Below are 24,188 nucleotides of genomic sequence, written 5' to 3' on the forward strand. Positions count from 1 at the left end.
ACCAATCCCACTTTTCTTCTCGCATCACTATTATCTTCAACCACTCCCCCTCCTACACAACTTGCATACACGAGGAACAAATTAAATGGCCTGTTAATTTACCAACCCTCAAGTCCTTGGGATACGAGAGGAAAATGGAGCACCCAGAGGAAACCCACGTGGTCAACAGCTTCAAGTTCCTGGACTTCAACACCTCAGAGGATCCATCATGAAGGCATGCCAGTCGCTATACTTCATTAGGAGTGTGTAGAGATTTGCCATGTTACAAAAGTCTCCAGCTTATTTCCACAGATGTACCATGGACGGCATCCTGCCTAGCATGGAGACTCCAATGCATAGGACTGAAAGAGACGCCAGAGGGTTGTAGGCCCAGCTAGCTCTATCATGAGCACAACCCTCTAGAACCTCTTTCCATCCTACACATTGAGAACATCTTCAAAAGGTGGTTCCTCAAGAAGATGGCATCCATCACTGAAGAACTTCACAATCCAGGACATGCCATCTGCTCGTTATTATCGTCAGGGAGGAAATACATGAGCTTGAAGACCTACACTCAACATTTTAGACACAGCTTCTTCCCCTCCGCCATCAGATTTCCAATCAATGCATGAACCCATGAACACTGCCTCTCTATTCATCTTTTGCACCTTTTTTGTATCTCATAGTAATTTTTTTATATCTTGCACTGTACTGCTTCCACAAAACAACACATTTCACAACATATTTCAGTCATAATAAATCTGATTCTGACCCAAGGTTTGGCTGGAATGTCTCTACACTGTGAGGCGATGACACTATGACACGGTTGGATTATTGGTATTGTCATGGCGATACAATTTGTCCCACTGACCCTGAGCTGTGACATCCGGGCCATCTCCACCTTACTCTTTCCTTTGTGGCTTAAGATTGAAAAAAAATTACAGCAGACGCTGGAAGTCTGAAATACAAAGCTGAAAATAGTCATCAGGTCAGGCAGCATCTGAGGAGAGGGAAGCAGAGATGATGTTTCAGTTTGACAATCTAGCATTAGAACTGGGACTAATGAGAAAATAGGTGTGGTTTAATTTGTAGTGGTGTAGAAAGAGCGGTAGAGGAGTGGAGGGAACAGAGGGAATGTGTGAGATAAACAGGATTCTCAGGAGTATCCTGACAACACAGGTGATGTTCCTGGGGAAGATTTAAATAGAAGGACACCAGAGATTCTGTAGATGCTGGAAGCCCAGAGCAACACACACAAAATGCTGGAGGAACTCAGCAGGTCAGGCAGCATCTATGGAGGGGAATAAACAGTCAATGTTTCAGGATGAGATTCTGCCCCCTTCCTTTCCGGTCCTAATGAAGGGTCTTGGACTGAAACGTCAAGATTAATTCCCTCCATAGAGCTGCCGACTTTCTGAGTTTCTCTGGCGTTTTGTGTGCATTGTAGATAGAAGGGGATGATCTTTTTTTCTCTTGTTCTCATTCGTTTCCTTCCACATGTCTTCCCTGGGTTCCAACAGAGTTCTGAACCTGAGAACTGTTTGTAACCTGAGCCATTTACTGTCCAGAAATGTGGCTGTGCAATACATTTAAATAAGAACATGGGCCGGCCGAGGACAACATATAGTTAAACTGGGTTTAACTCAAACACTAAGACATTGACACAAAATGAGTCCCTATATGGCAGAAAATGCCTACAGCTTTACAACAGCCAGCAAATACACCCTGCTGCTCTCCCAAATGTTTCTTTGCATGTACAGGCTGTGTGTGAGCTGGGCATTTGTAACCTGGGGAGAATCTGCATTCATCCATCACCAGTAACATCCATTCTCTCAGGCTCCACCCTCCTGCAGATATTCCCTCTCTTCTGTCTCCCCTTCCACCTCTTCTCCGCAACTTAAAGCGAGCGGCTCCCCTCACTTTTCCCCAGGTCTGACGACGCCGCCAGGCCAGCGCAGTACCTCACTTGGACTTCCGGTTCCTCACTGGTGTGTGAAGTAAGAGGCAGTTGTCCTTGGTCTGTCTCAGGACAACGTTATCCCACTCCTGATGAAGGGTTTCGGCCTGAAACGTTGACCGTCCATCTCCCTCCTTAGATACTGGCTGATCCGATGAGTTCTGCAGCGTTTTGTGTGCGTTGCTCCAGGAACTGCTGCATCGCTGCGTGGGATTGAACCTGCACTGGGGCAGAGGGCAGGGCTCTACAACAGCTAGTTAAAACTGCCCAGTGCACCAGCGGCACCAGACTGCCCGACAGCGAGGATATACCCTATGTACAGAAACAGGCCGAAGAAAGACCAGTAACATTATGAGGGGTCCTACCCACCCTGCTCATGTCCCACTCCCATGAGGGAGGAGGCTACACAGCATCCACACCAGGATTACTAGACTCAAAAACAGTTACTTTCCCCAAACAGTAATGCTGATCCACACCTCCACCCATTAACCTGCCCACCACTACTTTATCATTTTCTGTCAGAGTCACCTTATGTATAGACACTGCTGTGCCTAGCATCACTTTATGTCCATTCAATCAGTCTACGTATACAAACTAACCTTATGTATTTAAATTTATTATGTTTTTCTTATGCTTCATTGGAGCTGGTGTAACAAGTATTTTGTTCTCATTCTGATGAATGAGAATAAACAATCTTAAATTGTTTAATTTAACAATTAAGGAGGGGAGGAGAAGATGGCGGCATGATGCAGAGCGTGTGGCTGCTCCGAAATGATATCATATTTGTAAGTAGATACCGTGTACAATCCTGATTTGATGGAGACAGCCGTGAGAAGCAGGAAGGAACATCTGGAGAAACTTCTGAAATGTCTGCTTTGCTGCCGTTGCTACTGTGCGATCGAGAATCTCCAGAAGGGAAGGCCCCAAATCCTCGGGTTTGCCTATTGCCTGTTGCTGGGGTTGGGGTCGAAGCGCTCAGCAGAGATGCTGCTCGGTGCTCAGTGTCGGAGGGCTCATCGGAGGCTCGTAGTTTTCGGACGGACTCAAGAGTCGGCTGTGGTCAGGTGCTTCCAGGGTGCTGCATCGGCAAGTTTGCGGTGCTGGAAGCTCATGGCAGGGAGTTTTTCTTTCTTCTACCGTCTGCGTGAGACGATGGGACTTTCGAGAGACTCTGAGCCTTTTTTTTACCGTGCCCATGGTCTGTTATCAAATTACGGTATTGCTTTGCACTGTTGTAACTACATATTATAATTATGTGGTTTTTGTCAGTTTTTTAGTCTTGGTTTGTCTTGTGTTTCTGTGATATCATTCTGGAGGAACATTGTATCATTTCTTAATGCATGCATTACTAAATGACAATAAAAGAGGACTGCATGTCCTCATAATCTAATCTAAATCTTGACTCTGCCGCCAGAGGAGATCCAGGCTATTCAGTGATAATTCTGCCATTTGCCCTCTCTGCAACAGCTTCACAAGCAGCAGAAGTTTAAAGGGGCAATGAGATGTCTGTGTGAGTGGACGGGTGAACCATTCTGTTTGCAGGGGAACGCTCCTGTCAACCCTTCAGCCTTTCAGATACTGCAACGTGCAAGATAGTGCAGGACTGATGGATTGAGAGCAGGTGACGGTAAGGTCCTTGGGTGATGTTTTGGAATCCATTTACGTTAACAATTATCTTCAGGATTTTCCTTCACATCCAGTCAATCATCTTAAATAAATGGGGATAATATGCTTGCGAGAGAGAAAAAAAACAATCCCTGACAAACAGAGGGATGTGTTTAATTAGGATTCAAGTGCGCTAGTGAGATCAGGTGACAATCCCAAAATGGACTAAAGACTGAAGAAACTGCAAGCCGTCAGTTAGGTTGGACAACGTTTTTCCTCTGGATCCTGTATAGAAAAACGCTGGACAGATCGGAAGCTCCTATTTTTGAGAATGTGGTTTAAGGGGATTTTTGAAAGCTCAGCTGGTAAAATGTGTAAGATATCATAGCAGGTAAACTCTGATGTTCTCTCTAGCGCAGGGAAAGGAAGAGGTGAATTGACAACGGTGTGCAAGATGATAAATGACATAAATTGGATGGCCAGAGACTTTTCCACTGGGTGGTAATGACCAATGCAAGGGGGCGTAATTTTATGGTGATTGGAGGAACGTTTAGGGAGATGTCAGAAGTAAGTTCCTTACACAGAGATTGGTGGGTGCATTGAACGTCCTGCTGGAGGTGGTGGTAGAGGCAGGCCCATTAGGGGAATTTAAGATAGGATGATAGAAAAATAGAGCTTTGTAGGAGGGAAAGGGTAGATTAACATTGAAGTAGGTTAAGCAGCACAACATTGAGAGCTTGTACTGTGCTGTAGTGTTATGGTCTATGTTCTTCAAACAAAGAAAACTGAGAGAGATAGGAATATGGTGAGCAGGACAACTAGAGACACAAGAGGCAGCCAATGCTGGAATCTAGAGCATAAACAAGGTGCTGGAGGATCTCGGCAGGTCAGGCAGCATCAATGGAGGGAAGAGGACAGTCAACATTTTGGGTCAAGACCCTTCATCTGAACTGGAGGAGTAAAGGGGAGAAGGCCAGTATAAAGGGGCAAAGGGAAGTGGTGGCCAAGAAATGGCAGGTGTTAAAGATGGATTCAGATGAGAAAGGTGTGATTGGCAGACGGAGGCGGGAAGAGGAAGGATAGCACTAGAGGCTGGGAGGTGATTGACAAAGGGCTGCCGAACAGATCTAATAGGAGAGAAAGGTGGTACATGGAGTCAAGAGAGGGAGGAAAAATGGGAATAGTGATGGAGGGGACCCACTGGGAGGAGTGTGTGGGTGGCGGATGGATGAAGTGGGTGGAGAAGGGGAAAGAAGCAGGGTGATAGAGGGCTGTGAAAGTGTTGGGTGTTTGTAAGACAAGACGGGTAAACCTGAAGGAGAGGCAAAGGGGCAGGACAGGTCCCAGGATAACTCCTCTGCCCACTTTGGAAGATTACTGACTGACTTTCACATTCAGCAGGGAGGGAAGCCGAGCTGGCAGCTGAGGAGCACTTCACATTACTGTTAGCAGAGACCCAGACTACAGAGAGGGAGGTGCTGCAGTTTCGTTCCTGATCAGCCCAGAAGTGAGGTGGAGTCACACACACACACAGAGGCTCGTCAGCCCTCCATCGAGTCATTCAAGTCTGCCAGCACCTTCTGGCTTGGTGACCCAAGTCCTTTGGAGATGCTTCTTGAAGGTTGGAAAAGTAGTCAGGCTGAGGATGGGTAAAGCTCTGTCGAGAAGCTTGCTGGGCCTACCTATGACAGACAGAAAGACCTGACACCCGTTAAACATGGTAGAAGATTCCTAACTCCCCCCAGCTCCACGTAGTAACAACTTAGTGGAAGGAAATGAATCCCATGGTTGTGATTTTAACGGGAGCAAAGGGGACCGACTTCAGTTTGCAACACTCTGTGTTCGTTTGTCACCACGGGTTCACCCAAAATGTGTTGTGCTCTGTGTGAAGGGTGGCCCGAGCGGCTGTTCCAAGGGGACCAAGCTGGATTCTGGCCCTGACCATCTCTCACACAGACTTATCCAGTAACTGCAGACACCAGCACGTCACCTCTCCTGCCTTATATCCATACAGTGGGTTTCCAGCCACCATTGCCTCATCCCCTTGTTTTACCTTTAGACCTTAAAGGCCAGCAGCGGCACAGAAGCATGGCGGTTAGCGTAACGCATCACTGCGCCAGCAATCGGGGTTCAATTCCCACCACTATCTATAAGTAGTTTGTACGTTCTCCCCCATGTCCGCACGGCTCTCTCCTAGGTGCTCCATTTTGCTCCCACAGTCCAAAGGCGTGCGGGTCGGGGTTAATAATTTGTGAGCATGGTAAGTTAGCGCTGGAAGCGTGCTGACACTTTCGGGCTGCCCCCAGGACATCCTTGGAGTGTGTTGATGGTTGATGCAAAAGCAACACATTTCACTGTATGTTTCAATGTTTCGATCTACATGTGACAAATAAGGCTAATCATTATCTTTATCTTTTTCACAGACTGCACATTGAGTCCCTGTGGTGTAAAGGATTCCAATTCTCCACCTCTGACATTACTCTCTCCAATGAACATAAAATTCATTACTGGATGGATTTTTTAAATCTCCAAACATCTTTCCAAACATTGATATTATCTACTGTTAGCATCGGGCACCTGAAGAACAGACAATAGATTTATCCATAATCCTTCAGGGAAAATGAAAATGTGGTTTCAGCAGATTGTGATACCGAACCTGAGAGACTTCAGCCAATGTCACCATCTTAATGACTTTTTCACCTCCAGTGGATGCTACAAGAACATTAAAAGGCAATTAAATCTGTATCATGGGCCTACATGAGGGACAGAATATGCCAAAGAGGGAGTTAAAAGAGAATAGCCTGTGTTGATTGAGTCCTCATTTATAAGCCCGAATGTCATAGAATCACAGAGTTATATAGCACAGAAACAGTCCCTTCAGCCCAACTTGTCTGTACTGACCGAGGCACCGAGCTGAGGTAGTCCCATTTGCCCATGTTTGGCCAATATCCCTCCAAAACCTTTCCTATCCATAATGGAGGAGGAGGAGGAGAAGACGGCGGCGCGACACAGTGCGTGCGGCCTCTCCGGTGAATGATATCTGTAATCTGTCAGGTAGGGGACTGTGCACAATTCTGATTTGATGGAGACAGACATGAGAGTACAGAGGAACACCTGGAGAAACTTCTGAAATGCCCGCTTCGCTGCCGCTGCTACTGTGTGGTAACTGGAATCTCCGGAGCAGAAGGCCCCGAATCCTCAGCTTTGCTTGTTTCAGCGGCCGGGGCTAGGTTGAAGGTGCTCGGCAGAGGATGGAGCTCGGCAGGCGGTATCAGAGGGGCTGGTTGGAGGCTCTAAGTTTTCAGACGGATGGACTCGGTGTCGGCTGTGGTCGGCCGCTTCCAAGGCATCGGCAAGTTGATGGTGCCTGGAGGTTTATGGCAGGGAGTTTCTCCGTTTTGCCGCCTGCTATCGGGGACTCGGGAGTCGATCACCTCGGGACTTAGACTTTTTTTTTTTACCATGCCCATGGTCTGTTCTTTATCAAATTATGGTATTGTTTTGCACTGCTGTAACTATATGTTATAATCATGTGGTTCTGTCAGTGTTAGTCTTTGGTTTGTTCTGTTTTCTGTGATATCACTCTGGAGGAACATTGTATCATTTCTTAATGCATGTATGCATTTCTAAATTACAATAAAAGACTGAGTGTTCTCATAAACTAATCTAATCTTACATGTCAAAATGTCTATTAAGTGCAGTCATTATACCTGACCCTATCACTTCCTTTTGTAGCCTGTTCCATATATTGTACCTTTCAGTCTCTGTGAGAAACTTGCCCCTCAGGTCCCCATTAAATCCCCCCCCCCTCACCTTTATACCCTTTAGCTTTAGTCTTCACTGTCCTTGATTGTGACCAAACACCTTATCTACACCCCTCATGATATTATAAAAGTCTATAAGGTCACCCCCCTTGGCCTCCATCGTTCAAGGGAAAACAGTCCCAGCCTGTCCAGTCTCTTGGTATAACTCAAGCCCTCCAGTACTGGTAACATCCTCGTGAATCTTTCCCTCACCCTCTCGAGCTTAATCACATTGTACAGTCACCAGAACTGCACAATACAATGTCATAATTCTTTCTGAAGCTCCTGTCTCCATAAATTATGTTCAGAACATCAAACACAAAACAGTACAGGCCCTTCAGCCCTTAATGATGTGCTGACCATTTAAACTACTCCAAGATCAATCTAACCCTTCCCTCCCACACAGCCCTCCATTTTTCATTCATCCATGTGCCTATCTAAGAGTCTCTAAAATGTCCCTAACCACCCCGGCAGCAAATTCCGTACACCCACCACTGTGTGTGTAAAAAAACTTACCTCTGATTCTCGCTATACCCTCCTCTAATCAACTTCAAAGTATGTCCTCTCGTATTAGCCATTCCCATCCTCAGAAAAAAGCGCTGGCTGTCCACACTATTTATGCCTCTTGTCATCTTGTACGCCTCTATCAAGTCTCCTCTCACCCTCCTTCATTCCAAAGTGAAAGGCCCTAGCCCACTCAACCTTTCCTCATATCTAATCCAAGCAGCATCTATAGGGCGACTAGAAATGAACACAATACTCCAAGTGTGGTCTAACTAGGGTTTTATAGAACTGCGACATTATCCTGAGGCTCTTGTACTCAGCCCCCGACTAATTAAAGCCAACACACCATCCTATCAATTTTTGCGGCAAAACCTCGGGTTACCCAGGTATATCACAGTTCCTCCCTCCTGGAGGCAGGGGCTGCCTTGGTGCTCAGTTCCAGCTATTCAACAGGTTTGCAGCAGAGTGATCGGAACTGGATAGTGGCATGCATTTCCAGGCAGTGAAATTAATATATTAGCATTGGGCTTGTTTCTTGAAATTAGGACACTGGTGAATCACGCTGAGAAATTATGGCCTGGATGTGAGATCGGAACCTTAATTGTGGCATGTGCATTTGGATGGCGTGTTTCTATCAGAATCAAGGGCCATGGGCTTATATTGGGAGGGTATCTGCATGTTTCTACTCTGGCGGATTGGAAATGGTATGATTTTATTGCCATCCAAAAGATATTATCTGGGTCCTCAAGCTGGTATCTGGGTTGGAAGGTTGGCACCTGTGTGCTGCTTGGTATCTGTGGTTGGAATATAGTGGGGGGAGGGGAGCTTGGTGTCTGAGGTGAACATCTAGCACTGAGTGTGTCTGGGGCAGGTTTATGGTGCGGGGGTTGGTGCCTGGGCTTGGTATTTGGTACTGAGTTGGCATTTGGGTCTTGTATCAGGGTTTTGGAGTTGGTATCTGAGAATGGTGTCTGGGCTTTGTATCTGACTTCTGTGATTGGTATCTGGGGTTCATATTTGGTGCTGCAATGGAATTTGGGGTTAGTATTTAGGATTGTTATTTGGTATTCATCTGGGTTGGTTTCTAGGACTGTATTCTGGGACTGATGTCTGGGGTGTGTCTGAGACTCGTGTCTTGGGTTGGCATCTGGGATTGGCGTCTAGGCCTGGTGTCTGGGGTGTCTTTGCATTAGGATTAGGATGTTAGACTGTTGAGTGATTTCTGCATCCTTCAGTTCTGGATATTTCCTTGAAAAAGCCTATTTATTGTAATGCCTTGGTAAAGGTTTAACTGCCAATGTTGTAGGGTATTTCATGTAATGGTCTTCCTGTAGAAGCAGTGTTTGGGTTACTGTTAAAGCTAGGGGATGCTTAGGAATGTGGGTCATCCAATCAGGAGAGTGGAACGGGAGAAGGTTCTAGAGAAGGCTGGAGGAGTGGCTTTTGTGACTGACACCGGTGTGGGTCTTTGTCTTTGTTTGGTGGGAGATGAAGTGAGAAGACACTGTAGAGAACCAGTCATAGGATTCGATCCGGCGGGAAAACACGATTCGATGGAGCCAAGGCACGAAGATCTACTGAGGATTGGCGAAAATGGTTTTTGGAAGACTTGAGCTCTAGAAATTTGTGTGCACATTTGATTGCTTAATCATAATGGGCCCTCTTTGTTTTTTTCTTTCTTTTCCTTACCAACTCTTCGGTTAATTTAATGTTCATAAATATACTTCTTTATAATTTTATGCAGTGTACAATTTGTTATTGCATGCCAACGGGCTATTGCAGGGGCAGTAAATCACACAGCATTTACACAAACTGGGGTTTGGGTGGGCAAGACATCTCAATCTCACGGATCTGGCGGGGACCAAAGTCATATGCTCCCTAGACGTACGAAGCTGGAGAAAGGTGGGTTTTCTCGATCTTGAGGCTGTTAGTGAGGGGCTAACAAGCCATTTCTAGAGACACCCAGTAAAAAGGGTTTTCAGATATTATCTGCCCTGGATAATAGAAATAGTGGTTTCCAGATAACGTCACCCCATTAGCCCTTGACTGATGAAACTATTCTCCAATTGCTACCTTTCAGCTTGCAGTCGTTCCTCCAGGACTGAACTGCACTTTTATTTTACATTTAATTTCAGGAGCTGGCACCAATGATAAGGGCCCCTGAGAACTACTAGGTTCACCTCTAGAGTCTCAACCACTTCTGATGAAAGGCCATTGGGTGTTAGCCCAAGACGTGGACTGTTTATTCTCTTCCATAGATGCTGCCTGATCTGCTGAGTTCCTCTAGCATTTTGTGTGCATTGCTCAAGATTTGCAGTATTTCTGAAACTCATGTGTTTAAGAGGAATCCTATCCTTGGTCAGATGAGGGGTTTGTGGGAGAACGATCGGGTATGATGTGAGGAGGTGATGGGGTGTGGGGTTGACTAGGAGGGGTGATGAGCCAGTCCTGATGAAGGGTCTTGGTCCAAAACAGCAACTGTTAATCCCCCTCTGTAGATGCTGCTTGACATGCTGAGTTCCAGCATCTGCAGAATCTGGAATAATAACTGCTTCCCTTTCCTCAGATACTGCCTGACTTGCCGAATGCTCCCAGAATGTTCTGTCAAGTTTACATCACCGGCAGTAACCTTGCCTTTGGACACGACCTGAAGGCACGGATGGATGGACATCCTTACCTCCCATGAGGAACAGTAAGCCAGCCACATACTGCATCAGTCCCCGATCCCAACAGCAGCCAAGGATCCCGATAATCCAGCCAAAAAGGATGATAGCAACTGCCATTCCCATAAATCCAGCTGTCATCCGGCGGAGATCTGTAGAAGGAAAAAAAAGAGAAGGCAAAGCTCATTAATCTTTACAGGGAAAATATCCTTTCTCCAGCAGCTGATGTCTACTGTAATAAAACACCTGCTTAGACAATTGTTGTACCTGTCCTTAAAGAACTGTACAGTAGGGAAACAGGCCCTTTAGCCCAACATGTCTATGCTGACCCTTTAGTACTTATCTCTACCAGTCCCACTTACCTGCATTTAGTTTGTAAAATTTAGAACTGGTCCTGAAAGAATGGGCTTGTCACACAGAGAGCAAACGCAGCAAATATTGGGTTAGCAACTGACTCAGATAAAAATCAAGGAGCCTGAAATGGTAGAATCAAATCCCGAAAGCTCAGCTTGTTTGTTGTTTTCCTTCTTTTCCCTCTTTGAGTGGAGGATGTTTCCACCTTGACCAGCTAGGCATATCTTCCTGCTCTGCATTTTTACACTTTTTCATCTATTTTCTCATTCATGACTGCTCCCAATCACTCGCTGACTGGATAATCTTGTCTACAACCTATCCCCACAGCCTACCAGAGATGCCCCCTCCCTGTAGCTTAATGAATTTAGCACACTAAATGCTGGAGGAGCTCAGAAGATCAGGTAACATCTATGGGGGGAAATGGACAGTCGATACTTTGGGCCAGGTCCCTTCGTCAGGACTCTTCATCATGAATTGACTGTTCATTTCCTCTCCATAGATGCTGCCTGACCTGCTGAGTACATCCACATTTTGTGTGTGTTGCTTCAGATTTCTAGCATCTTCAGAATCTCTTGTGCCTCAGCTTAATGAGTTTCTTCTCCCTCCATTCCAGCTCTGACAAAGGGTCTACACCCTGAAATGCTAACTCGTGCTTCTCTTCCTACAGACTGGCTGACCTGCTGAGTGTTTCTATCATCAGGACAGAGAAAAGCCTGTCAAGAACTAGTTAATGAACAGTCTGATTAGTTCCCCATTGGCTGGGGAGGTGGGGTTCCCTGATGACTGATGTGTCAGATGGCCAATAGCAGGGGTGTATGGGTTCAGTATTTGCAGGTGAGAGGTCTCAAGCTGAACTGGTCCAGTCAGTAATGGAAATCTTAGGCATTGGAGCATTTGGCAAGAGTTAGCCTGCAAATATGCCACCACCAGTGACTAAAACTAGGGGCACAATTTTAAGATGATTTGGAGGAAATTAAAGGGGGATTGTCAGAGGTAAGTTCTTTATATAGAGAATGGTGGGTGTGTGGAATAGTTAAGTTACTGTTAGATAAGCACATGGATGAAAGAAAATGGAGGTCTATGTGGGAGGGAAGGGTTAGATGGATCTTGGAGTAGGTTAAGAGGTCAAAGTTCAAAGTAAATGTATTATCAAAGTATGTATATGTCACTAAACACTACCTTGAGATTCATTTTCGTGCAAGTTATTCACTTTTGAACAGAGAAGTACAATAGAATTAATGAAACACTACACAAAGGCTGACTAACAACCAATGTGCAAAAAGAAGACAAACTGAGCAAAGAGAAAACAAGTAACTATAGAATATTGAGAACATGAGTTGCAGAGTCCTTGAAAGTGAACCCATTGGTTGTGGAATCAATTCAGAGTTGAGGTGAGTAAAGTAATCCACGCTGGTTCAGGAGTCTGATGCTTGGGGGGGGTAATAACTGTTCCAGAACCTGGTAGTGTAGGACCCAGAGCTTCTGTACCTCCTTCTCGATTGAAGCAGTGAGGAGAGAGCATGGTGGGGGTCCTTGAAGATGGGATGCTGTTTTCTTGTGGCAGTGTTCCTTGTAGATATGCTCAATAGTGCGGAGTGCTTTTTCTGTGATTGTCAGGCAAAATCTCAGCACAACATTGTGGGCCGAAGGGCCCGTACTCTTTTGTATGTTCTACATTGGAAGTTCTGTGATGGTATTGGGTTTGTTGACTGTGAAGTTCTAAACTCAGATGAAAACCCTAAGCCTGATTGGTCATAAATAGCCATGAGTACACTTACTAAAGGGAGATTATATTGCAGCTACCCAATCTTTAAAGACTAAGTTACTTCCCTGCTTATTCTTCATAATGAGCTTAGTTGCCAATACCCACTAATTGAGCAGAGGATCCCCTCTCCCTACCAAGGAGAAGATACTTCCAGCAAACAAAGTAGTTTAAAACTCATTTCATTTTTTTTCAGTGATGCAGGTTTAAATCCAAACAGCATTCTTAAAATACATTTAAAACACACTGAAAATTTCTAACTTACACATTTCCAAATCGCAAACCATTTCTAAAATACAAAACATTCCTAAAACACAAACGATAAAGAATTCCCAAATCATAGGTACAATACTAAAAAAAATACCAAAAATGTAGACAAAAGAACCGTTCATTGCAGGAACTGAAGCTAGAGGAATGGATTCTAGTTCACTCCGTGTTTCTTTCAGGTTTCTTAATATTCCTTATCCCATTCTCAATGAGCCTGAACACTTATACCCTTTCTCTGCCACGTGGATGGCTTCACATGCATATGATATTTCCTCAGACTCCCTTCTTACACAAACGGATTTGGAGATGCAGTTCTCAGCTTTCCACTATTAATGCTGTAAACCTAACTTCCTTGAGTACATAAAACTCCCAACACATCAGCTATTTGATATGCTAAGTGATATTATCCATCAGGTCTATAAGCTTCCTTGAACTACGTAACTTATTCAGCATGTCTGTTTTGAAACAAGCTGTTCGATAGACAGTGTTAGTACCAGGTGGTCGTGCTTTCAGGAAGGTTTGACTGCATCAGGGAAGTAAACAGTAGGGGTGATATCTGGGCTGTGAAGTGAATCACTAGCCTGTAAAGTTTATTACCTCTCTCAAAATACATCATCAAGACCTATTCATGGAACAACACAGCACCACAGAAGCCCACCACTGGTTCATTTAAAGAATAACCCATTTAAAGCCATTCCCTGCTCTTTCACTACACCATTGAAATTATGCTTCTCTTTCATATGCTACAGCTGAATTGTTGTTCAGCACTGCATTAGACAGTGTTGATCACTGCCAATCAATATGTCAATGTGTGGAGGTTTTGATTTTTTAACCATTCTCTCTCCTGCGATGCCCCGCCCCCTCATTATCATGTCTCCCTCCCACCAGACACAACTTAACTTACTTACTTTGTTGAAGTAATTATTATTTTCCGTGTTTTCAGAAGCAGGAGACCGCAGGTTTAAATCTCAAGGATGAACACCTCACAGGAGCATCTCCACTGTCTACGGTTTGCCAAACCTGCTCACATCTCCGAGTGCCCTATAAGTTAACAAACGCCACAGCTGATTTTCTTACTGTGTGATCCCTTTCATGGGAAACCTGCCCTAAAATGGTTTGCAACCAATGAATTGGTGGAAGGCTGCAATGCAAGAGTTGATTTGCCACATTAACATCCCACAAAAGTTACACAATTACAGCCAGGGCATCAGTTTTTGCTGTGTGTGGTAGGGTACGTACTAACCAGGACACCAGCAGAGTTCTATGTAATTTTGTGAATATCTCTGTGGGAGCCATGACCAAGAAAGCTCACCAATGCCTCTATTTCTTCAGGAGGCTAAATAAATTTGCCATATCCCCATTGACTCTTATCAATGCACCATAGAAAGGATTCTGTCTGGATGCATCACAGGTTGGTTTGGCAACTGCTCTGCATATGACCGCAAAAAAAGACTACAAAGAGTTGTGGACACAGCTCAGCACATCATGCAAACCAGCTTCCCATCTATGGACCCTGTCTATACTTCTTGCTGCCTCAGAAAAATAGCCAGCAAAATCAAAGACCCCACCAATGTTCCCATTAATTATTTTTTTACAGCCGCACAGACCTACCATTGCTCTGAGCATGACATTTTTACATGGCCTGAAAACTGTACAGCACTTTAAAATTATTTTTGTAATATACATACCATGAATTTTTTAAATGAATATTTAAAAATCATGTACTTTTGATTTTATTTATTAATTGAATGGTATAATGAAATTCAGTACAAGGAAAATATTTCACGTTTTGTAACTTTTTCTGTCTTTATTACAAATTCATTGTCTATGAACACTATCCAGATGAATTTCGCATCAAGATGAAAGATACATTTTAATCTTTATGAGATCATCCAAATGTTCCACTTCTAGTCTGTTTCTGGATTTACATTTGATTGAGTTCTTAAGACAGATTTCATGTTCATAGTCAGCACTGGAAGCTTGAAATTTTCCAACGATGTCAACAAAAATTGACAGTTCTTCAAATTCATCGTTTCTAAGCATGTAGTTTAAAATTTCAGTAAACGTCTTAGTTGAACCCATCTTTCTCAGTAAGTTGAAACGGGTATTTTTGAGGCAAAGCTTTTGTCGTAGTTCATAATTGTAGCTGAATACTTTTTGTCAGTCATACAACATTCTTTTCTCAGTGTTGTAAAATGTTTCAAAGTAAAGGTTGTGGTGCATGTATTATTTAGAAAATTTATGGATTGTATTCCTTAACACATAATTTCAGGGTATTTCACAATTATATTAATATAGATTTCAAAATTATATTAACATTATATAAAAGAAAATTCCAGCTGCATGGCAACAAAGGCTATGTGCACGGGAACATTTCAGTTACTGTGCTGTGTGGCCGTGCACCTGTATAGCTTAGAGGGAACAGTGATCTCCACCCACCCCGAATTCTCTCGTCTCCCCTTTCTCATCAGGCAGAAGATACAGAAGTCTGAAAGCACACACTACCAGGCTCAAAGACAGCTTCTATCCCACTGTTATCAGATTCTTATGCAGACCTTTCGTAAAATAAGATGAAGTCTTGGTTTTACAAAATACATCATTATAATCTTGTATTTATTGTTTATCTGCACTGCATTGCTCAGTAACTTTTACACTTTATTCTGCATTGTTCCAGCTCAATGCACTCTGTAATAATCTGTATGTACAGTATGCAAGATAAGCTTTTTAATAGTAAAGCAATACCAATACTTGATTTGAAGTGTCAGACAGGAGTCTAGAAAGGGATTTATCTTTTAGGGGTGTTAACATACAGTCAGAGGCTCCAGAATCGGAATCAGAATCAGGTTTATTATCATTGTCTTATATAACATGAAATATATTATTTTGCAGGAGCAGTACATGCAAAGACAGCGGAATACTGAGGTTATGTTCACGGGTTCACGGACCATTCAGAAATCTAACGGCAGAGGGGCAAAAGCTGTTCCTGAATTGTTGTGTGTGGGTCTTCGGGCTCCCATATCTTCACCCTGATGGTAGGAATGAGAAGGGGACATGCCCCTGATGGTGACTGCCCTCTTGAGGAACCACTTCTTGAAGTTGTCTTCGGTGGTGGGGAGGGTTGTGCCCATGATGGAGCAGACTGGCGTTCCAAATATAGTAGATTCAAAGAATCCATTTGGAAGGTGGCGGTAGGGGAATGATAGGTGAAACCAGGTGAGGGAGGATGTCAGTGGATGAGGAGAGGGGCTGAAATGAAAAGGTCCCCCCCACCCTGTCTTCTTATTCTGGCTTTTCGCTCTTCTTTCCAGTCCTAATGAAGGGTCTCAGTCCAAAATGTCAATTGCTCATTCCCATCTATAGATGGTGTCTGACTTGCTGGGTTCCTTCAGCATTTTGTGTGTGTTGCTCAAGATCTCCAGCATCTGCAGAATCTCTTGTGTTTCTGATGGAGACCTACCTTTACCTAGCTTCTGGGAGCAAGAACCTTCACCTCAACAGAAGTGTGGTGGGGGGGGGGAACTGAGGAGCTCACCTACCAAACGCAAATGGTTCCAAGCAGCCAAGCTGCGACTGGGGCCAGGGTCCTTTGACACTGAGACAAGATGGCACTGCCCAAGGCAAGCTGGCACTGGGCGAGCACAACTCCAGTAACAGTGATCAGGATGGAAGCCTGACCCGCCAGATACCCATGGTTCAAACACGAGGAAATCTGCAGATGCTGGAATTTCGAGCAACACACATAAAAGTTGCTGGTGAACGCAGCAGGCCAGGCAGCATCTCTAGGAAGAGGTACAGTCGACGTTTCAGGCCGAGACCCTTCGTCAGGACTAACTGAAAGAAGAGCTAGTAAGAGATTTGAAAGTGGGGGGGGGGAGATCCGAAATGATAGGAGAAGACAGGAGGGGGAGGGATGGAGCCAAGAGCTGGACAGTTGATTGGCAAAAGGGATATGAGAGGATCATGGGACAGGAGGCCTAGGGAGAAAGAAAAGGGGGAGGGGGGGGAGAAAAGTCCAGAGGATGGGCAAGGGGTATAGTCGGAGGGACAGAGGTTACTTTACCAAAGTGTTTCCTGAAATTGGCTCCTCAGCCCACTGTCAATGCTAATCAGCAAGAACACACAATTCCGTGTTGTTCATTGCTATCAACTCTCCACAAATCCTCCACCCACCTACACAGTAGGGACAACTTACAGTATGTTGACGATGATATCTGCTGTTCTGACTGTCTTCTGTCTCCTAGTATCCATGTGAGTCTGGCTGAGTCTCCCTGATCAACATTGGCACAGTTCTGCTAACGGCGCTGTACAAATGCAAGCTGTTCTTTGTTTGCTTGCTTCTTGTGGCTACAAGCCGTCCTATATCAGTCAGTGTTTCAGCTGTGCCCAAGTCTGTCCTCCCCAGATTGCCTGAGGATTTGTGGAGAGTTGATAGGAATGAATAACAAGGGATTGTTGTTTTGTGTACCTCTCCTCGCCTTATTTTCCCACTGCTGGCTAGGATCGTCTTTTAGGAATGAATGGACTAGTAACCACCTTCTCTCAGTATAATCCAACATTGCTTAATTAGGGCCTTGACATTAATTAAATGCTGAATATAAGATGAGAGGTGAACTCGATTGTCTTGCTGACAGCATTATTACATTTACAAAACCAGTGGTAATGTGATCATTCGAGTTGAGTGAGATGTTTTTCTAAGGGGTTGTCTACTGTTGGATCCTCAGGTGGCTGCAGAGGCTGATCTGGGACCCACATGTTCAGGTGCAGTGTGGGCAAGAGTACGTGGTGGCTGCGGTTAGTGGTTGTGTCTTTTGTTTGTTCAGTCTCTCCTTCCACAGCTGCCACTTTTTCCCTGCAGACCAGCGGAGGTCGTTCCCATGCAGCACAGCTCCCTATTGAATGGAATTCTTCCAGGTACATTTATCGAGTGTACTGTCTTCCCTGGTTTTAGATGTAATGTTGAATTTCTTCAGGCAAGAGAAACTAAACGCTTCTGGATAAGAAGCCAACCGGAAGCTCCGAGCCCTTTGGCCCATTTAGCTTATCCCTGTAACCCCAACTGAAGGCTGGCTTGCGCTTCCCATGGGGTCATGTGCCCAGGAATTCATTGGTAAGCCATACCAATCCCTGGGAAATGTGGCTGGGACACAGTGACTAACATGTGGAGGTGGGCGCCAGAGCTCTTTGAACAGAGGCTGAAATGTGAGCACAGGGGCTGGACTTGGCAACCAGAATAAATCAGCCATGGTCAAATAGCAAAGCAGATTCAGTGGAGCCAAATGGCTGCTATGTCTTATGGTCTCATTGTATCATTAGTGTGAGGTAACATTTACATTACTGGAGTGGTGTCCTGAGAATAGACCATAAGACATTGGAGCAGAATTAAGCCATTCGGCCTATCGTGTCTGCTCCACCATTCTATCATGGCTGATTTATGATCCCTCTCAACCTCATTCTCCTGCCTTCTCCCCATAACCTTTTGATACCATTACTAATCAAGAACCCACCAACCTCCACTTTAAATATACCCAACGACTTGGCCACAGCCATCTGGGGTGACGAATTTTGCAGATTCACCACCCTCTGGCAAAATAATGTAAGTTCAAATCCTTCTGTGACAGTCTGAGCATTTCAACTGAACACAAAATAAAACAGCAAATTGTGCAAATGTGCTCTCAATTAAAGGTGGACACGAGCCACGGGGTTTCTGCAAACCATGAATGGCGCAAAGTGGAAAGGTATGGGTGCCCTTAATGGTCTGACTCCCATCTCACACGGCAGTGGCTGGTCCTTAACCATGCTTTGGAGAGATGCAGCTAGACACTCAGTCACATCTGTATCACAGAGTGAGTGTTTGCAGCCTGTACCACATTGAGTGAGCCCTCAACTGATGCCTGTACAGCTGTTCAGTGCATCTCAGCAGTATTAGCTCTATATGATGGTTATTTTCCATTCCAATGGTGCCACAGAAACCCAAAAGAGATCACCCGTGGTTCTTTATCAGCTGCTGTCTTCTCACATCTGGGAGGCCCTGAGGGTCATGGGTTCCCACTCCAGAATCCAGGTATGAGTTTCTGATCCACACTGGAATATCAACCCAAGTTGCCTTGGAGGGGGTGGTGAAACCAAACCTCAAGCCTCTTAGGGAGATGAAAAGGTTTTCACACGACTGCTTCAAAGAGCTCAGTTTGAAAGGCCCACGGTCGTGGCCAGCAAATACTCATCACCACGTTCTCATGTGTAGCTCAAGATGGCAAATAATTCTTCACCACACAGAACAAGGCATTTCGGCCCATCAAGTCTATGCCAGCTCTCAGACTATCTATCCTATTCTCCCTGGGCAACACAAGCAAAACGCTGCAGGAATTCAGCATGTCAGCAAGTCACGCAGTATTTATGGAGGGGAACAAACAGGACATTCATCAGGACTCAGTCAGGACCAATTCTTCCACTTATTTTCTGTGGAACTAATTCCCTCTCATGTGCCCATTAATACCTCACTGATTCCTCTATTTCCTAACTACAATGGAGGTAAGTTAAAGTGACCCATTGACCAACCAACCTGTAAATCTTCGGGATGTGGTGCCCAGGGGAAACCCAAGAGATCACAGATACAATGTACAAGCTCCACACAGGCATTGCTGGCCATCAGAATTGAACCCGGGTCTCTGGCATCACAAGGTACCAGTTGCACGTGATGTCCTTAAATCCCGAAAACAAATGAAAATAAAGACTGCAGGCAGTTCCCAGAATGGCAGTCTGGGCATCAGTGAGCTTGCCTGGGGATTTTCTCTTCTCCCTCCTCTCCAGCCTCCCCAAAGGAGGCCAGGAGGTTCCCTCCGCACCTTGGCTGTGTTCATCCTCCAACCAGGAGCACAAAGACAAATTATTGTGATTTTTTCTTTATAGTTTGAGTGACTTTGCTCTGTCCGCAGTGTCTGCACAGCATAACAAGTACTTCATTGGCCATGACCTGCTTTGTTACGTCCTGAAGAAGTGAAGGGCATTCTAGCAACACACCTTTTTTCTCCCCTCTTATCTCTGCGATCTTTGCTTGCAAAGATTAAAATGTAATTAGATGAACAATTTACATCGAATTATAAAGTACCGTGGCACGGAAACAGGCCTTTTGGCCCATCCAGTTTATGCTGACCCAATCTTCTGCCTAGTCCATCTGCATGCATCTGGACCATCGGCCTTTGTACCCCTCTCATCCACATACTTACTGAACCTTCTCTTAAATGTTGCAACTGAACCTGCATTTATCCCCTCCACTGGCATCTTGTTCCACACTCGCACCACTCCCTAAGTGAACACATTCCCCCTCAGATTCCCCTTAAATATTTCAACTTTAACCCTCAACCTATGATGTCTACTTCTTGTCTAACCCAAGCTCAGTGGAAAATGCCTGCCTAAATTTACCCAATTTTAAACCTCATAATTTTATATACCTCCATAAGATCACCCCTCAGTCTCCAGTGCTCCAAGAAATAAAGTCCTAACCTATTCAGCCGTTCCCTATGACTCAAGTCTGGCAAAATCTGATGTTTGCAGATCTATCCTCAAGTCCCGGCAACATCCTTGTAAATTTTCTCTGCACTCTTTCAAGGTTATTGATATCTTTCCTGTAGGTGAGTGACCAGATCTGCACACAATACTCCAAGTTCCTCACCAAGATCTTACAGAACTTCATCATAACATCCTGTACTCAGTGCTCTGATTTATGAAGGTCAACGTGCCCAAAACTCTCGTTACAATCTTATCTACCCATGACAGCACATGCAAAGAATTATGGATCTGTCTTCCCAGGTCCCTTTGTTCTATTGCACACCTCAGTGCCCTACTGTAAGTAAGTCCTACCCTACCTTGTCCTTCCAACTTGGAACACCTTGTATAGGAGGATTAATGCAGGTAATGTTAGCCTAAGTAGGACCTCTAAGTATGATGAGCAGGCAAGATATATATTAAATATTAAATAAATAGTGCAAAAAGAGCAAAAACAGAAAGAAAGCAATGTGAGGTAGCGTATGGTGGTTAACTGTCCATTCAGAAATCTAATGGCAGTGGGGAAGAAGCTGTTCCTAAAATATTGAATCTGTGTCTTCAGGCTCCTGTATCTCCTCCCTGATGGAAGCAATGAGAAGAGGGCTTGTCCTGGGTGATGGTGGTCCTTAATGATGGATGCTGCCTTTTTAGGCATCACCTTTTGAAGCTGCCTTCAGTGCTGGGGTGGCTAGTCGCCAAGATGGATCCAGCTGATGGAGATGCATGAGTAATCAATGGCGGTGGTAATGAGGCTGCTAGAGGTGTAGAGAGTGTTAATGATATTGGTTTGATTATTGTCACATATACCAAGATACAGTGGAAAGCTTATCTTGCAAATACAAATGAAATTATTACGCAGTGTATTGATCTACGTAAAACAATAACAATGCAGAAAATAATGGAAAAGCAACAGAGAAAGTACAGTGTGGGTAAATGATAAAGTGATTATAACGAGCTAGATTCTGAAGACGAGTCTGATAACAGTGGGACAGAAGCTGTCTCTGAACCTGGTGATACGTGCTTTCAGGTTTTTGTATCTTCTGCTTGATGGCAGAGGGGAGAAGAGAGAAAGTCCAGGTTGGGTGGGGTCTTTGATTACGCTGGCTGATAGCGTTGTAACAGTACAGACACAGGTGACTGATGTTTGAAGGAGCTGTTCCTCAAGTTCTGGCTGTTTTTCAGTCTGTTTCTGAATTGGTCAGGAGATCTCCTGGTCGGTTTGCTCCTGGGCCTGGCCAAGGAGGCCATTCACAGGCAATGGGCAGTCATGAGTTCTGCCCAAACTGCCCTCTTCTGGGGTTATACCCATGCCCATGTGTCCCCAGAAGAGGAGCATGCAGGGTGCATGGGTACAATGGGGGGGGGGGTTCTGGGACTGGTGGGCATCTCAGGGGTTTGAGTGTTTTCTGGACAGCAATGACCATCTGGATAGCAATGTGCACTATTGGATTAGTGTAGCATAACACTGTGGGCTGAAGGGCCTGTTTCTGCGCTGTACAGTTCCATGTGCTTTGGGGTTGGGAAGAGATTTTATGGTTTTTCAGAGGTGGGCAAGGACACAACAAAATGGAATATAATGTGAAAAAATGAGGCCTGCAGTTAATGTTTAAGAAAAAAAAATGAAAAGACAGAGTATTTTTAAAATGGTGATGGATTGAGAGGATCTGAGTGTCCTTGCACACAAATCACTGGAAGCTAACGAGAATGTTCAGGAAGCTGTAAGGTAGGCAAACAAAATGCTGGCCTTTATTGTGAAGAGGATCTGTCACAATCACAGAATCTGATGCAGGGTTTACGTGCCCCTGCGGGTGGGCTACACAGCAGATTTGGCAATTGCACTCATGAATATGCATGCTTCAGCTAATTATTATTTCATTATGGCAATATTTAACTCCCGTCTTTTCGTTGTAGCACTTGTCGAGACTTGAGCAAACCACAGCAATGTTACACTGCCTGTTTGCATTCAGCCTTCCCTTAGAAAGTGGACTGTTGCGTCTACTGACGCTGATGACCAGTGGTATTCATTTTATGTTTAGATATTCCTTTTAACTGCGGTGTTGGTATCTAGTTCTCTGTTTGAGGGCTTTAGTTAACGGCCCTATTTGGCCAAGCAGTTATTGTTTTCTTTTCCCTCAAAATCCTATTTGCATTAAAGTCTGTGAACTAGTGACCTGCTTCAGTGTCTCCCCCTCCCCCCCACTCCCCCTCTCCCCCTCCCCCAACAACAGAAGATCTACAGATGCTGGAAATCCAAAGCAACACACACAAAATGCTGGAGGAGCTCAGCAGGTCAGGCAGCATCTATGGAAAAGAGTAAACAGTCAACATTTTGGGCCAGGACCCTTCATCAGACCCGTACTCGTTGAGTTTGGGTCTGATCTCCCTAAGGAAGGATATCCTTGTGACGGAGGGAGCACAGTGCTGGTTCATCAGACTGACACCTGCAACAGCAAAGTTGTCATATTGGGAACAATTAAGCAACCTTAAGAATTTAGAAGAATTAGAAGTGCAAAATACAAGAATCATGCAGCTGTTGGGATAGACAGGAAGTTGACATTTTCGCTGGCATGCTGTCAAAGTCTCTGACAAACCCCTACAGACGTACAGTGAAAAGCATTCTGACCAGTTGCATCACAGACTGGTGGGGGATCGCCAATGTACAGGAAGACATGAAGCTACAGAGGATGGTGTACTCAGCCGATTCCATCTTGGGTACTGCTCTCCCCACCACTGAGAGGCGATGTGTCAGGAAGTCAGCATCCATCATCAGAGGCTCCACTATCTGGGCCTCTATGCCCCTTCTCAATACTGCCATCAGAAAGAGCCTGAAGATGCACATCTCAAAGTTAACAATAGCCTCTTCTCCATTATCATCTAGTAATCAGAATCAGGATTAATATCAGTCACGCATGTCATGAAATTTGTTGTTTTGCAGCAGCAGTACATTGCAATACCTAATAATAAAAAACCTATAAATTACAATAAGTATATATAAAATATTAAATTAAATAAGTAGTGCAAAGGGAGAGGAAAAAGTAGTAAGGTAGTGTCCAGGGGTTCATTGTTCATTCAGAAATCTGACAGCGGTGAGGAAGAAGCTGTTCCTGGAACGTTGAGAAAAGAGAAATGAGAAAAGGGCATGTCCAGGGTGATGGAGTTTCCTTAATGATCGATAATTCTTTTTTGAAGCATGGCTTTTGAGATGTCCACAATAATGGGGAGGCTAGTACCCATGATGGGGCTGGCGAAGTTTACAACTTCACGCAGCATTTTAAATTATGTGCTGTGGTCCTTTCATACTAGATGGTGATGCGACCAGTTCGAATGCTCTCTTCGGTATATCTGTAGAAATCTGTGAGTGAAGTCTCCTCAGACTGCTAATGACATATAGCCATTTCTGTGCCTTCTTTTTAATTGTGTCGATATGTTGGGTCCAGGATATATCTTCCGAGATGTTGACACCCAGGAACTTGAAACTGCTCATCCTTTCTACTTCTAATCCTTTGATGAGGACTGGTGTATGTTCGGTTGACTCCCCCTTCCTGAGGCCCCACAATCAATTCCTTGGTCTTACTGGCATTAAGAGAAAGTTTGTTGTTGCAACACCACTCAATCAGCTGATCTACCTTCCTCCTGTATGCCTCCTTGCCACCATCTTGAAATTCAGCCAACAGTACTTGTGTTGTTGGCAAATTTCTTTTCTTTCTTTTTAAATCTTTTTATTAATTTTCCAAAATTATAAACAGAATAAT

General features: G+C 44.6%; 1 protein-coding gene across 1 annotated transcript in view; it reads right to left on the reverse strand.

Moving 5' to 3' along the window:
- tmem178bb (transmembrane protein 178Bb) overlaps nt 1-24,188 on the reverse strand; it is a 387,449-nt gene that overhangs the window by 44,802 nt on the left and 318,459 nt on the right. Inside the window, exon 3 of the mRNA XM_072269423.1 lies at nt 10,526-10,663. Within this exon, the coding sequence (XP_072125524.1) occupies nt 10,526-10,663 (138 nt within the window). The remainder of the gene's footprint in view (nt 1-10,525; nt 10,664-24,188) is intronic.

Source organism: Mobula birostris, chromosome 9 (assembly GCF_030028105.1).
Source record: "Mobula birostris isolate sMobBir1 chromosome 9, sMobBir1.hap1, whole genome shotgun sequence".
In the NCBI taxonomy this organism is placed as follows: Eukaryota; Metazoa; Chordata; class Chondrichthyes; order Myliobatiformes; family Myliobatidae; genus Mobula; species Mobula birostris.